A 14,159-nucleotide genomic window follows, 5' to 3' on the forward strand; every position below is an offset into this window, starting at 1 on the left:
AGGGCAGCCAAGGCCTGGGGCAAGGTCCACGCCTGCCTGTGGTGTAACTGCTCTCCTCCTTTGCCAGTGGACAGCGGGGCGCAAGTGGTTATCTGTGACAAGGACGGTGAGTGAGGGTCCTTAGTCCAGCCCCAGCCCTCCTCCCTCAGACCCAGGGGTCCAGCCCAGCCCTCCTCCCTCAGACCCAGGGGTCCAGCCCAGCCCTCCTCCCTCAGACCCAGGGGTCCAGCCCCTCCTCCCTCAGACCCAGGGGTCCAGCCCAGCCCTCCTCCCTCAGACCCAGGGGTCCAGCCCAGCCCTCCTCCCTCAGACCCAAGGGTCCAGTTCCGGCTCTCCTCCCTCAGACCCAGGAGTCCAGCCCAGCCCTCCTCCCTCAGACCCAGGGGTCCAGCCCAGCCCTCCTCCCTCAGACCCAGGGTCCAGCCCAGCCCTCCTCCCTCAGACCCAGGGGTCCAGCCATGGCCCTCCTCCCTCAGACCCAGGGGTCCAGCCCAGCCCTCCTCCCTCAGACCCAAGATTCAGCCCAGCCCTCCTCCCTCAGACCCAGGGGTCCAGCCCAGCCCTCCTCCCTCAGACCCAGGAGTCCAGGCCCTCCTCCCTCAGACCCAGGGTCCAGCCCAGCCCTCCTCCCTCAGACCCAGGGTCCAGCCCCAGCCCTCCTCCCTCAGACCCAGGGATCCAGGCCCTCCTCCCTCAGACCCAGGGTCCAGCCCAGCCCTCCTCCCTCAGACCCAAGATTCAGCCCAGCCCTCCTCCCTCAGACCCAGGGGTCCAGCCCAGCCCTCCTCCCTCAGACCCAGGGGTCCAGGCCCTCCTCCCTCAGACCCAGGGTCCAGCCCAGCCCTCCTCCCTCAGACCCAGGGTCCAGCCCCAGCCCTCCTCCCTCAGACCCAGGGATCCAGGCCCTCCTCCCTCAGACCCAGGGTCTAGCCCAGCCCTCCTCCCTCAGACCCAAGATTCAGCCCAGCCCTCCTCCCTCAGACCCAGGGGTCCAGCCCAGCCCTCCTCCCTCAGACCCAGGAGTCCAGGCCCTCCTCCCTCAGACCCAGGGTCCAGCCCAGCCCTCCTCCCTCAGACCCAGGGTCCAGGCCCTCCTCCCTCAGACCCAGGGTCCAGGCCCTCCTTCCTCAGACCCAGGGTCCAGCCCAGCTCTCCCTCTGCAGAGCGGGGCGGCCGCGCACTGGAGCAGGAGCTCCGCAGAGCCGTGTTTATCCGCTGTGACGTGACTCGGGAGGAGGATGTGAGGGTGAGGGCCTATCTGTGTCTGCCCCATCGCTGATACTTCTCCCTCTCTCGCTCTCACTCTCTCTCTGCCCCCTGGTTTGGCTCCAGGTCCACTCTGCCAGACCTCCCGGGGCAGGGCCTTCCGTAGGTGCCCTGGGCCCTCAGAACCTGTAGACCCCTCCCAGAGCCTCCCTCCACCACAGCCCCTCCTCGCTGGCTCCTGCCGCTTCGCTTCTCTTCCATCAGAGCCACTTTGTTATCTGACGCCCCTGATCCCGTCCCCCGACCTGGGGCTCCGTCCCTCTCTCTGGGTCTCTGTCCCCCCCCCCGGGTCTCTGTCCCCTCTCTGGGTCTCTGTCTCCTCTCTCTCTGGGTCTCTGTCCCCCGACCTGGGGCTCCGTCCCTCTCTCTGGGTCTCTGTCTCCTCTCTCTCTGGGTCTCTGTCTCCTCTCTCTCTGGGTCTCTGCCCCCTCTCTCTTGGTCTCTGTCCTCTCTCTCTGGGTCTCTGTCCTCTCTCTCTGGGTCTCTGTCCCCTCTCTCTCTGGGTCTCTGTCCTCTCTCTCTGGGTCTCTGTCCCCCCTCTCTGGGTCTCTGTCCTCTCTCTCTGGGTCTCTGTCCCCTCTCTCTGGGTCTCTGTCCCCTCTCTCTCTGGGTCTCTGTCCCCTCTCTTTCTGGGTCTCTGTCCTCTCTCTCTGGGTCTCTGTCCCCCCTCTTTGGGTCTCTGTCCTCTCTCTCTGGGTCTCTGTCCCCCCTCTCTGGGTCTCTGTCCCCTCTCTCTCTGGGTCTCTGCCCCCTCTCTCTGGGTCTCTGTCCCCTCTCAGGTTCTGTCCTGCCCCGCCCCCTCCTCTGGGACAGCCGCACATGACCGTGACCGTCTCCTCCTGGCACCCCTGCTTCCTGTCCCATCTCCTGCGGAGCCCGCAGTCCTGGGCTCCCCTTCCTCAGAGCCCTGCTCCCCACTTGCTGCCTTGCTCGGGGTCCTGGGGCCACCCCTGCCGGGTCCCAGGGCCGTGCGCTGTCTCCACAGGCCCTGCTCTCCGACACCGTCCACCGGTTCGGCCGCCTGGACTGCGTGGTCAACAACGCCGGCTCCCGTGAGTTGTGAGCCCGCCCCGTCCTCCTGCTCCTCCGTGTCCCCCGCCCCGCGCTGTGGCAGCCCACAGGCCTGAGCCCGCCCCGCTCCGTGCCTCAGTTTCTCCGTCTGTAAATCAGGAAACACTGCCGTGGTTTTTCTCCGGGGTGCTGGGGTGCCCCTGCAGAGTGACAGCTGTCACTCTCTCGGGCGGGTGCACAGCCTCCTGGGAAGCAGGGGCTGTGGGCTGAGGGGCGGGGCTTGCCTGGGGGCGCGGCCTGGCGCTTCTCTTCAGCTGTGCTGGGCTTGGGTTTGAGCAGAGAGCTCACCTTCCCCTCGGTGCCCTTGGCACCGCACAGGTTCCGACCCCTGCAGGGCCAGCGTCCCGCGAGGGCTAAGTTTGCGTCCACACAAACATTTTTTTAAGAGATTTATTTTGTTTATTTGAAAGGCACAGTGACACACACAGACAGAGGTCTTTCCTCTGCTGGTCCGTGAACGGCCACAACAGCTAGGACTGGGGCCAGGCTGAGGCCAGGAGCCTGGGACTCCATCCGGGGTCTCCCACGTGGGTACAGGGGCCCAGGCACTCGGATCGTCCTCTGCCTCTTTCCCAGGCCATCGGAAGTGGAGCAGCCAGGACTCGAACCTGCACTCTGATACAGGTGCCAGCCTTGTAGGTGGCGGCTTAGCCCACTGTGCCACAGCGCCAGCCCCAGGAAAATTTATTTGTACCCCAGAATCAGTGCCGGGGCTTCCCCTGGTTACTCCTGGGGGTGCACAGAGCTTGGGGGCACGTATTTCCTGCGGAGGTAGAAAAAGGGACAGAGAGGGGCCGGCACTGTGGTGTAGCAGGTAAAGCTGTCGCCTGCAGTGCCGGCATCCCATACGGGTGCCGGTTCAAGTCCCGGCTGCTCTACTTTCTATCCAGCTCTCTGCTGTGGCCTGGGAGAGCAGTGGAAGATGGCCCAGGTCCTTGGGCCCCTGCACCCGCGTGGGAGACCCGGATGAAGCTCCTGGCTCTCTCTGGCTGTCGCGGGCTGTGGCCACTTGGGGAGTGAATCAGCGGATGGAAGACCTCTCTCTCTGTCTCTCTTTCTGCTTCTCTGTAACTCTGCTTTTCAAATAAATAAACAAATCTTTTAAAAAAAGAAAGAAAAAGAGACAGAGAAGCCCTGAGGCAAGAGACTGATGGAGACCCGGGGTAGGCAGACGGACAGCTGTTGGGGGGCGGCTGCACAGCCCGGGCACTGTTTGCAGACGGGACAGTGGTGTGTGGGAGAAGGCACAGTTTGCAGATGTAGGATTACTGTCTGTGTCGGAGACACGCGTGTGGACAGACGTGTGGGCACACGGGCGTGTGACTTTCCATCACGCCACCTGTGCGCTCCCCGAGAAGTGGGGCCGCACCCCTAATCCACGACCTCGGTCCCTGTCTCCTGCTCTCTGGGGAGGAAGGCCGAGTGACAGACAGGGAGAGAGAGAAGAGACAGAGAGGTCTTCCACCTGCTCGGTCACTCCCCGAGTGCCCATGTGGCCAGGGCTGGGCCAGGTCGAAGCCAGGAGCCTGGGTGGCAGGGACTGGAGCCCCGGGGCCCGCCGTCTGCTTTCCCAGGCGCGAGGGCAGGAAGTAAGAGCGGAAGCAGCGTGAGGGGCTTGAACCGCTCATTCCTGCCTCCCGGTGGGGCAGCGGTGAAACCTACAGGGGCAAGTGAGAAGCGCCGGCGCCCCCGCTCGCAGCTGGGAACCCGGGAACCCGAGGGCAGGACCGTGGCTGTGCAGGGTCGCGCAGCCGGGAGGCGGGAGGCGGAGACTCCGGCCGCGGGCCCCACCCCTCCTGCCGCTCTGGGCGGCCCCTGCTCACGACGCCCCCACCCCACCCCAGACCCTCCCCTGCAGCCGTTGGAGGAGACCACGGCCCAGGGCTTCCGGGAGCTGCTGGAGCTGAACCTGCTGGGGACCTACACCCTGTGCAAGGTGAGGGCTGGGCCGGGCCGCAGACCGGGTGTGGACCGTGTCCCCGCGGGCAGAGCGCCCGTGCGGGCGGAGGCTTCACCGTGGCCCTTCTAAATGAGTTAATCCAGCAAGTACTCCTTTAGCCCCGACGCCATGCCAAGCACTGGGCACAAAGCAGTGAGCAAAGCCGACCCTTGTGGTGGGGCAGACCCGGGTGGGGGGCGGCCAGAGGTCAGGGAGCGGTCAGTGCTGTGCACAGAAGTGACGGAAGCTTGGGGACGAGGCGCGGTGGGCGAGTGTGTGCACGTGTGTGTGTGTGTGCATGTGTGTTGACACGTGCATTCTTGTGCACATGTATATGCATGTGTGTGTGTGTGTTCATGCGCTTTTTTTTTTGACAGGCAGAGTGGACAGTGAGAGAGAGAGAGACAGAAAGGTCTTCCTTTTGCCGTTGGTTCAACCTCCACCACGCTGATCCGAAGCCAGGAGCCAGGTGCTTCTCCTGGTCTCCCATGGGGTACAGGGCCCAAGCACTTGGGCCATCCTCCACTGCACTCCCTGGCCACAGCAGAGAGCTGACCTGGAAGAGGGGCAACCGGGACAGAATCCGGCGCCCCGACCGGGACTAGAACCCGGGGTGCCAGCACCGCTGGGCAGAGGATTAGCCTGTTGAGCCACGGCGCCGGCTTGTTTCCTGTGCTCTTGATCATGGCATTTTGCCAGTGTGCAGACAAGGAGAGAGAATCGTATCTCCAACCCCACGTGCCCATCGCCCTGTTCCCAGAAGTCTTTGCTTTCTGCTCTTCTTGCTTCTTGTGGCTTCCTTATTTTCATTTTGTTTTCTGGAGAGTTTTTTTTTTTAAATATTTATTTGTTTTGAAAGGCAGAGTTACAGAGACAAAGAGATAAAGAGAAGGGGGGGGGGTGTCTTCCATCCACTGTTCACTCCCCAACGCCTGCAGCAGCCAAGACTGGGTCGGGCTGAAGCCCGGAGCCTGGAGCTGAGCCTGGGTCTCCGGCGTGAGTGGCAGGAACTCAAGTGCTGTTGCCCTCTGCGGCCCCCAGGGTGGGCCTTGGCAGGAGGCTGGGTCAGAGGCGGAGCAGCCAGGCGTGAGGCCACACTCCAGCATGGCTGTGGGCACCCACACAGGGGTAATGCCCGCCCTGGTGGGACTTTTGTATGTGTGTGTGTGTAGGGGCTGGTGCTGGGGCGTAGAGAGTGAAGCCGTTGCCTGCAACATGGGCGTCCATACGGGCACTGGTTCAAATCCCAGCTGCTCCACTTCCGACCCAGCTCTCTGCTGTGGCCTGGGAAAGCAGTAGAAGATGGCCCAAGTGCTTGGGCCCCTGCACCCACGTGGGAGACCCGGAAGAAGCTCCTGGCTTTAAATCAGCGCAGCTCTGGCCGATGAAGCCATTATGGGAGTGAGCCAGTGGATGGGAGACCTCTCTCTCTCTCTCTCTCTCTCTCTCTCTCTCTCTCAACCCCCCTCCCTCTCTGACTTTCAAATCAATCAGTAAGTCTTGAGGGAGAACACCCTACAGTTGGTCGCTGTTTTAGCCGGAGCGCGGGGCGGGAGGACGGCTCAGGGCTCTCCTCTGAGCGGTGACTTGGACTCGAGACCCTAACCACAGCTGAGGAGTGAGAGCTGCCTGTGGTGGGCTGGTGGGCCCTCTCCAGGCACCGGACTCCGTCACTGAGCCCTTGACGCAGGCGTGCATCGTGCCCCACAGGTACGCCCAGGGATTATGCCTCAACCACATAAATTATTATAACCACTATTACAGGTTTTTAAATAAGAGTTGTGGAAGCCGGCACCGCGGCTCACTAGGCTAATCCTCCGCCTTGCGGCGCCGGCACACCGGGTTCTAGTCCCGGTCGGGGTGCCGGATTCTGTCCCGATTGCCCCTCTTCCAGGCCAGCTCTCTGCTGTGGCCAGGGAGTGCAGTGGAGGATGGCCCAGGTGCTTGGGCCCTGCACCCCATGGGAGACCAGGAAAAGCACCTGGCTCCGCCATGGGATCAGCGCAGCACCGGCTGCAGCGCGCCGGCCGCGGCGGCTGTTGGAGGTTGAACCAACGGCAAAGGAAGACCTTTCTCTCTGTCTCTCTCTCTCACTGTCCACTCTGCCTGTCAAAAAATAAAAATAAAAAAAAAGAGTTGTGGAAGAGCAGTGGGGGCCCAGGAGCAGCAGGTGCACGGGTCCGGGGGCAGGCGGCCGCTCTCGGGCAGGAGGTGCAGCAAGGGCGTCAGCGCAGAGCCCCTGAGGGGGCGCGCGCAGGAGGACAGGGCCGCGAGTGGGTGGAGGAGCTCCGACTGTGGGGACTTCTGGGTCCCGGGGATCTTTGCTTTGCCAACAGCCGGCTCAGCAGAAGGAAGGGAGCTGCCTGCGTGGGAACTGGCGCCCTCTGCTGGCCACCCCGGGGAAGGGCCTGCGACTGAGGGCCGAGGCTGCCGTGGCCAGGCGGGCGGTGAGGTTGTACGCGCCCGGGCCCTGCACTTGGTGCAAAGCGGTGCGAAGCCGGGTCCGTTTTGAAGCTGGGATTGTCAGGATTTCTTCACGGCCCAGCTGTGCGAGTGGATTTCAGAGAGAAAGGAGTGCCACCCCTGCTCCAGCAACCGGTCCGACCCAGCCAGGAGCCCTGGGAGGGGGGTGCTGCTGAGTGTGAGGTGCCCACCCAGCACCCACTCCAGGTGGCCAGCGGGCAGCGGGAGTCAGCGGGTCTGCAGGAGCGAGCCTGGGGCCCAGCTGCCGGGAGAGCACCGGCGTGGGGTGGGGGGCTCAGGCACTCACTCGCAGGCCCCTCCCGGAGGCAGGTGTGGTGCCCCGGCCGGTCAGGGCGAGCCCTGGCTCCTTCTTGGGCCGAGCCAACACGGCACCCCCCAGTGTACAGGCACGATGGCTCGTGAGGGTTCACGCACTTCCCCGTTATTGCCAGCGTCAGGAAAGAGAAAGCTGCCGGGCTCTTGCCACTGTGAGTGGGGGTCCTGCCTGCGATGCAGTGCAAGCGACTCGGCCCTCCCCGGGCCTCAGTCTCCTCATCTGTGAAATGGGGCTCATCCTGGCATCTCACTCACACAGCCCTGGTGGAATGAAGCCGCCCTCAGACTCCCCCGAACACGCGGTGACTGGTGAACCTTGCCCCGTGTTGCTCCTTGCGGCCAACCTGCCTCGCTCTGTTTCAGTTCCCTGAGCTCAGGATTGGGCAAACGCAGCCTGGGGAAGTAGGCCAGGGTGAGCACAGAGCCGACCTGAGCGGGAAGGCAGGAGGTGGACAGACCGGGCGTTTCTCTCACTGCGCCCAGCGTGGGAAGGGCCTGGGGCAGGAACTGCTTATCCTATCTTAAAGAAGCCGCACTGTTGCCTTAGACGGCTCTGTCCCCTGCCCCCTGTCCCCGAGACGTTGTGCAGGTTCATGAGTGAGGGCGTCACGTGGGTCCTCCGTGGGCTCGGCGGGGTCTGTGCTCCGTCATCTTTACGGGGACATAATTCAGCCCTGAGGAACATTGCCAGAGTGGGCGCGCGAGGTTCTCTGCATAGATTCTCCGTGGTCAGCGTCTTCCATGTTTCTCCGTCTGCTTTCTTTACGAGCAGAGAGACTGGAGAGGGGGAGAGAGAGGAGGAAAGACAGCTCTTGGGGGCGGGTGCTGTGGCGTAGCCAGTAAAGCCGCCGCCTGCAGGGCCGGCATCCCATATGGGCGCCGGTTCTAGTCCCGGCTGCTCCACTCCCTATCCAGCTCTCTGCTCTGGCCTGGGAAAGCAGCGGAGGATGGCCCAAGTGCTTGGGCCCCTGCACCCGCGTGGGAGACCCGGAGGAAGCTCCTGGCTCCTGGCTTCGGATCGACGCAACTCTGACCATTGCAGGCATCTGGGAAGTGAACCAGAGGGTGGAAGACCTCTCTCTCTCTCTCTCTCTCTCCCTTTCTCTCTCTCTCTCCCCCTCTCTCTCTCATATATATATATATATATATATATGGCTGTAATTCTCTGTAACTCTGCCTTTCAAATAAATAGATCTTTAAACAAGAAAGCAAGCAAGCTCTCCCATCCACTGGTTCACTCCACAGATGCCTGCAACAGCCAGTGCTGGGCTGGGCTGGGCTGGGCTGAGGGCTCCACCGGGTCTCCCATGAGAGGCAGGGACCCACTTGGCACCCCCTTGCAGGGTGGCTGGGTGTGCATCCGCAGGAAGCTGGGGTCAGGAGCTGCCAGAGCCAGATACCACACGTCCGCCGGGGCACGTGCGGAGCCCAGGTGGTGGTTTAACCCACAGCGTTACAACTCGGGCTGTCTGATACCTCCGCTCAGTGCACCTGGACCCGGGTGTCGTCTGCCCCTGCCTCCCGCACTTGGTTTTCCCCAAGATGAAGGCTTTTGTCTCTGTGTTCACACCTCAGTCCCCAAACCTAGGACGTGACACCATCCCTACCAGAACCCCGTGGGGCTGCCAGGGGCCTTGAACGGAGCTAGGCTGCAGAGAAGGGTGGGACCAAGGACCTGCTCCCTCCCAGGCCTACAGATCCCCGGGAGGCCTGGGCATGGGCTGTCAGAGCTGGACGCGTCCACTCATGCTGGCTGCTGGGGGACAGCAGTGAGCAGGTGCGGGGGGGGTGCTGGACAAACGCAGGGACAGGCGTAGGTGTGCGTCTCGTGGTGGGCCGGCGTTGGGGGCGGCTGAGAGTGACAGGGAGACCGGCTTGTGCTGGGTTCAGGCGAGGCTTCTGGACGCGGTGACAGGCGAGGGGGTAGGGAGGCGGTGACGCTGTTCCTGGCAGAGGGAGCAGCCATGCGAGGCCTGGCGGTGAGCCCCTGGGGTGCTGGGAAGGGAGGGGCACAGCAGGAGGGGCCGGGTGGGGACCAGGGCACGCTGGGTCTTGGGGCCAGGCTGAGAGGGCGTGGCAGCCGTGGGAGGTGCCTCAGCACGGAAGCGCCATGGTCCCACTGGCACTGGCTGCCGTATGAGGAAACCAGCGTGACCCTGGGAAAACCGGTATTAGGATCGAGTCTGTCCAAGGAGCAAGTGCTGGCCTTTGGGGTCTCACGTGGCCTGGCCCTAGTCCATCTCTGCCCTGACCTCTACCCCGCCGGCCTCACCGCCACCCAAGGCACCAGCTTTGCTTCTGCCTTGGGGCCTTGGCACCGGCTGTTCCTCTGCCCAGCAGGTGTTCCCGCCAGAACCCCCACGGCTCACACGGATGCGTTGTGTCAAGCCGCCCAGCACCCTCCAGGGACCCCCTGTTGAGAACTGCACCCCCAGCGCCCCCTGGTAGTCTGTCCGCTATCCGCCGTGGCTCTGTCATGGAGTCTGTCTTGTCTCCTGCAGCCCCCAGCACACAGCAGAGGCTCTGCGCGGGTTTGTTGAGTGAATGAATGAGGTGCAGCGACCTGGACAGGTCCAAGAGCTCACTGGCAGGGGCGGCTGCTGGGGCCGGGTGGGACTGAGGCCAGTTCCGGTGGGGGCAGGGGCTGGGGAGGACCCACAGGCCGGTTCTGTCCAGGAGACATTGAAATGCAGATGCCTGGGGGTAGAGGGGCTGGGGTCTCCAGAAGGGGTCTCTGGGGCAGATGCCAGAGGTGGGATCCCAGCCCAGAGGGAGAGGCAGGCCGAGGAACCCCAACCTTTAGGAGAAATGGGGTCAGATGAGGCGGCAGAGCCAGGCTCTGAGGATTGGCACTGGAAGAGGAGGAGGGGAGGGGAAGGGGTGGGGAGGAGGGGCGCCGGCCAATGAGGGCCGGCACATCCTGGAATGTAGCAAACGAGGTGCTGAGCGACCTTGAGGGAGGTGGGAGAGGCTGGGGAGGGCCGAACAAATATTTATGGAGCACTAGCTGTGTGCTTGGTGCCAAGCAGCCGGTCTGGGCCCCTGCAGGCCCCGGGTGGGGTGAGCTGCAGGCAGGTGTGCGGCTGGGCGGGGCTCTGAGCGGACAGAGGGCGGGAAGGTGGCCGGGAGGCCAGGCTCCCACCGCCCCCAGCGCCCACGCTCCCTTCCTGGCGCTCCTGTCCGCTCAGCATCTGCCTGGTTTTGGGTTTTGGCTTCAGGCTGCCTGGCCGTGGACAGCCATCTGTCAGGTGTCACGGGGAGCGCTGTGACGTCACGGGGAGCGCTGTGAGGTCGCGGCTCGCGGGGTTGCTATGACGATGGCATACTGGAACACTAAGCGCTGTGGCGAGCTGGGAACAGCGCCAGCCCCGCACCCGGTCCTCAGCCGCCGTATTCTCTCAGAGCCGTCCCCGGGAGACGGACGCGACGCACAGTCACACAGATGCCCGTCAGCGGCTCGCGTGACGGGAGGGGAGGGGCGGCCAGGGTGCGGTTCTGAGCAGAGTAGTCAGGGAGGGCTTCACTGGGGAGGCGGCATTTGAGCAGGGACTGAAGGTGCCGGGGGAGTGTGTTTACCCGGGACTGTCCCGATTTAGCACCGAAGCTGGGGACTGAAAGTTCCGTGTCCCCAGAAACCCTTGAGCCTGAGCACGTGGGATGGCCGGCCGCAGGGCAGCCAGCCTGGAGCCGTCTCAGGACCCTGCTGGTTCCAAGGCCCTGAGGTTGGGACGCGTGGCGGGAGAACGGAGGGTTTGGGGGACCCCACAGGGAGCTGCTCACATTCCTGCCGGGAGAACGCAGGGTTTGGGGGACCCCGCAGGGAGCTGCTCACATTCCTGCTGCGAGGATGCAGGGTTTGGGGGACCCCGCAGGGAGCTGCTCACATTCCTGCCGGGAGGACGCAGGGTTTGGGGGACCCCGCAGGGAGCTGCTCACATTCCTGCCGGGAGGACCTGGGTGCCAGCTGCTGGCTCAGGCTCACTAGTCTCCAGTGGCGGGGGAGGCCCCGCCCAGTCCGCTCAGCTGCCTGGGGCCGGAGGGAGGTGGACTGAGTTTGCCCAAGGTCACGTGCAGTGAATGCACACACAGGCGTGCTGCACGCACACGGATACACACGCATGCTGCACGCACACACATGCACACACGGATACACACACATGCTGGTACACACACATGGATACACACACAGGCGTGCTGGCACACACATGGATACACACATGAATACACACACATGCACACACAGGCGTGCTGGCACACACACGGATACACATGCATGCTGCATGCACACACAGGCGTGCTGGCACACATGCTGGTACACACACACAGGTGTGCTGGCACACACACATGGATACACACACATGCTGTGTGCACATGCATGGATACACACATGCACACACACGCATGCTGGCACGCACACACAGGCGTGCTGCACGCACACACAGATACACACGCATGCTGGTATGCACACACATGGATACACGCGCACGCTGGTACACACATGCTGGTATGCACACACATGCACACAGGTGTGCTGGCACACACATGGATACACGCGCACGCTGGTACACACATGCTGGTATACACACACATGCACACAGGCGTGCTGGTATGCACACACATGGATACACACGCATGCTGGTACACACACATGCACACACAGATGTGCTGACACACACATATGCTGGTACACACACAGGTGTGCTGGCACACATATGGATACACATGCATGCTGGTATGCACACACAGGTGTGCTGGCACACACATGCTGGTACACACACACAGGCACACACATGCTGGTACACACACACAGGTGTGCTGGCACACACATATGGATACACATGCATGCTGGTATGCACACACAGGCGTGCTGGCACACACATGCTGGTACACACACATGGATACACACGCATGATGGTACGCACACATGGACACACAGGCGTGCTGACACACACATGGATACACACGCGTGCTGGCACACACACATGTGCACACAGGTGTGCTGGCATGCACACACACGGATACACACGCATGCTGGTACACACACATGCACACACAGGCGTGGTGGCACACACATGGATACACACGTATGCTGGTACGCACACACATGCACACACAGGCGTGTTGGCACACACATGGATACACATGTATGCTGGCACACACATGCACACACAGGTGTGCTGGCACACACATGCTGGTACACACACATGCTGGTATGCACACACGCACACACAAGTGTGCTGGCACACACACATGCTGGTACGCACACACAGGCGTGCTGGCACACACACACACACAGTGGGGCCTCAGGTAGCCACGGTGTTGCAGGGAGCGTCCTCCACAGTTCACCCAGGCCTCCCATCTGTTCCCCTCTTGGACCAGGAGAGCCCTGGGGAGCGGTCGCTCCCAGACAAGCAGAGGCTAAGTGCTGGGACCGAGACACCAGAGAGGGTGCTCACGGCGGGGTCCTCCATGGCGTCCCCCGCGGGGCACCTGCGTCTGTGTTTCAGCAGAATCGGGGGACCCCAGGGGGGCTGATTCCGACTCCGTCTCTCGCCCAGCTCGCCCTCCCGCACCTGCGGAGGAGCCGGGGAAACATCATCAACATCTCCAGCCTGGTGGGGGCGGTCGGCCAGCTCCAGGGGGTTCCGTACGCGGCCACCAAGGTAGGCCGGCCCTGCCCACCCCCACCTCCCCACCTGGTGAGAGCCGGCGAGTGGACAGCCTGCCCAGGGTCACCCTCAACTCCCAGATTCAGCCCAAGGAGGCCTGACGCCCGTGACAGCGGGGAGCAGAGCGGGGTGCCCACAGGAGACGGGGAGCCCCCCCCAGGTTCTGCTGCCCCGGCTGGAAGGGGGCCCATATTCCCCTCCCCTCGCCTTTGCTGCAGGGCGCAGTGACGGCCCTGACCAAAGCCTTGGCCCTGGACGAGAGTCAATATGGCGTCCGCGTCAACTGGTGAGCAGCCCCCTGGGGGATGGGAAGGGGGGTGAGCCCCAGAGGCAGCTGCACTGATGCCCGCCCCCCCCAGCATCTCCCCAGGAAACATCTGGACCCCACTGTGGCAGGAGCTGGCAGCCCTGGCGCCAGACCCCAGGGCCGCAATCCGAGAGGGCGCCATGGCCCAGGTAGGAGTGAACACCAGGTCCCAGTGTGGGGCGGGGGCATGGCCATCCGGGCGGGGTCCCCTCCACGGCCGTCCTCCCTGCTCTCTGCCCCCAGCCCCTGGGCCGCATGGGCCAGCCCGCGGAGGTAGGGGCTGCGGCTGTGTTCCTGGCGTCGGAAGCCAGCTTCTGCACGGGCCTCGAGCTGTTCGTGACCGGGGGCGCCGAGCTGGGGTATGGGTGCAAGGCCGGCCCCAGCACCCCCGTGGAAGTCCCGGATCTGTCTTCCTGATTTCCCGCACTTCCGCCCCAAACCTGTACCCCGAACCTCCTCGGACCTCACGCCCACCTTGGGATGCGCGAGGCACACCCCGCCGGTGCCCACGAACACAGAACATTCTGCAGCCAGCCGGGGCGTCTTTGCGTTTATTCCCTGCCCTGTTGGACAGTGCCCGCCGAGCCGCCCTGCACCCCCGGGACCAGGGCTCCCGCAGCAGGTTGTGGGGAGAGCACTTGCCAGGCCGCTAATTGGCAGGCCCGCGGGGGAGACGCTAATTAGGCGCTGATTGGGAGGTAATGGGCCGGCTGGAGGCCTCCTTTTACTCTCAGCCCTTAGGGACAGCAGTTCTGGCCGAGGGCGGAGACGTCTGGGTCACAGCGAGCTGGGGTCGGGGGACACCGCGGGTCGCGGGCTCCCCGGGCTGGGCGAGAGCCGCCCCCGCCTCGCCCCAGGTGAGGGGGGTGGAGCCGCAGGGCTGCTGCGGATTGGCCGCGGCGGGGGGCGTGTGGCAGCCGCTGATTGGCTGGGGCGGCGGGGGCGTGGTCGCTCGGCTCCGCCCCGGCAGCCGCGGGCCGGGTGGGCGGGGGAGGAGGCGTGGAGCCGAGACAGGGGGCGGATGGGGCTGGGGGCCCGGGACCCCGGTTTAGGGGCGTTGCGGGGGATAGGAGTTGAGGGCCGAGCTGTCCCTAGGCAGACACACGGA

The 14,159-nt window shown here is 63.9% G+C and overlaps 1 protein-coding gene across 5 annotated transcripts in view; it reads left to right on the forward strand.

The window, feature by feature from the left end:
• HSD17B14 (hydroxysteroid 17-beta dehydrogenase 14) overlaps positions 1–13,584 on the forward strand; it is a 16,244-nt gene extending 2,660 nt beyond the window's left edge. The window contains exons 3-10 of one of the 5 annotated variants that reach the window (XM_070063110.1): positions 68–106; positions 1,164–1,246; positions 2,252–2,318; positions 4,182–4,273; positions 12,634–12,738; positions 12,963–13,030; positions 13,104–13,200; positions 13,295–13,584. In XM_070063110.1, coding sequence (XP_069919211.1) covers positions 68–106; positions 1,164–1,246; positions 2,252–2,318; positions 4,182–4,273; positions 12,634–12,738; positions 12,963–13,030; positions 13,104–13,200; positions 13,295–13,468 — 725 coding nt within the window. In that variant the 3' untranslated portion in view covers positions 13,469–13,584. Of the gene's footprint in view, positions 1–67; positions 107–1,163; positions 1,247–2,251; positions 2,319–4,181; positions 4,274–5,162; positions 10,563–10,671; positions 10,798–12,585; positions 12,775–12,962; positions 13,031–13,103; positions 13,201–13,294 lie in introns of those variants that run through there. The other 4 variants (XM_070063111.1, XM_070063113.1, XM_070063114.1 and 1 more) reach the window with 4 other exon arrangements.
• Positions 13,585–14,159: the final 575 nt, after the last annotated feature.

Source organism: Oryctolagus cuniculus, chromosome 18, assembly GCF_964237555.1.
Source record: "Oryctolagus cuniculus chromosome 18, mOryCun1.1, whole genome shotgun sequence".
NCBI lineage: Eukaryota > Metazoa > Chordata > Mammalia > Lagomorpha > Leporidae > Oryctolagus > Oryctolagus cuniculus.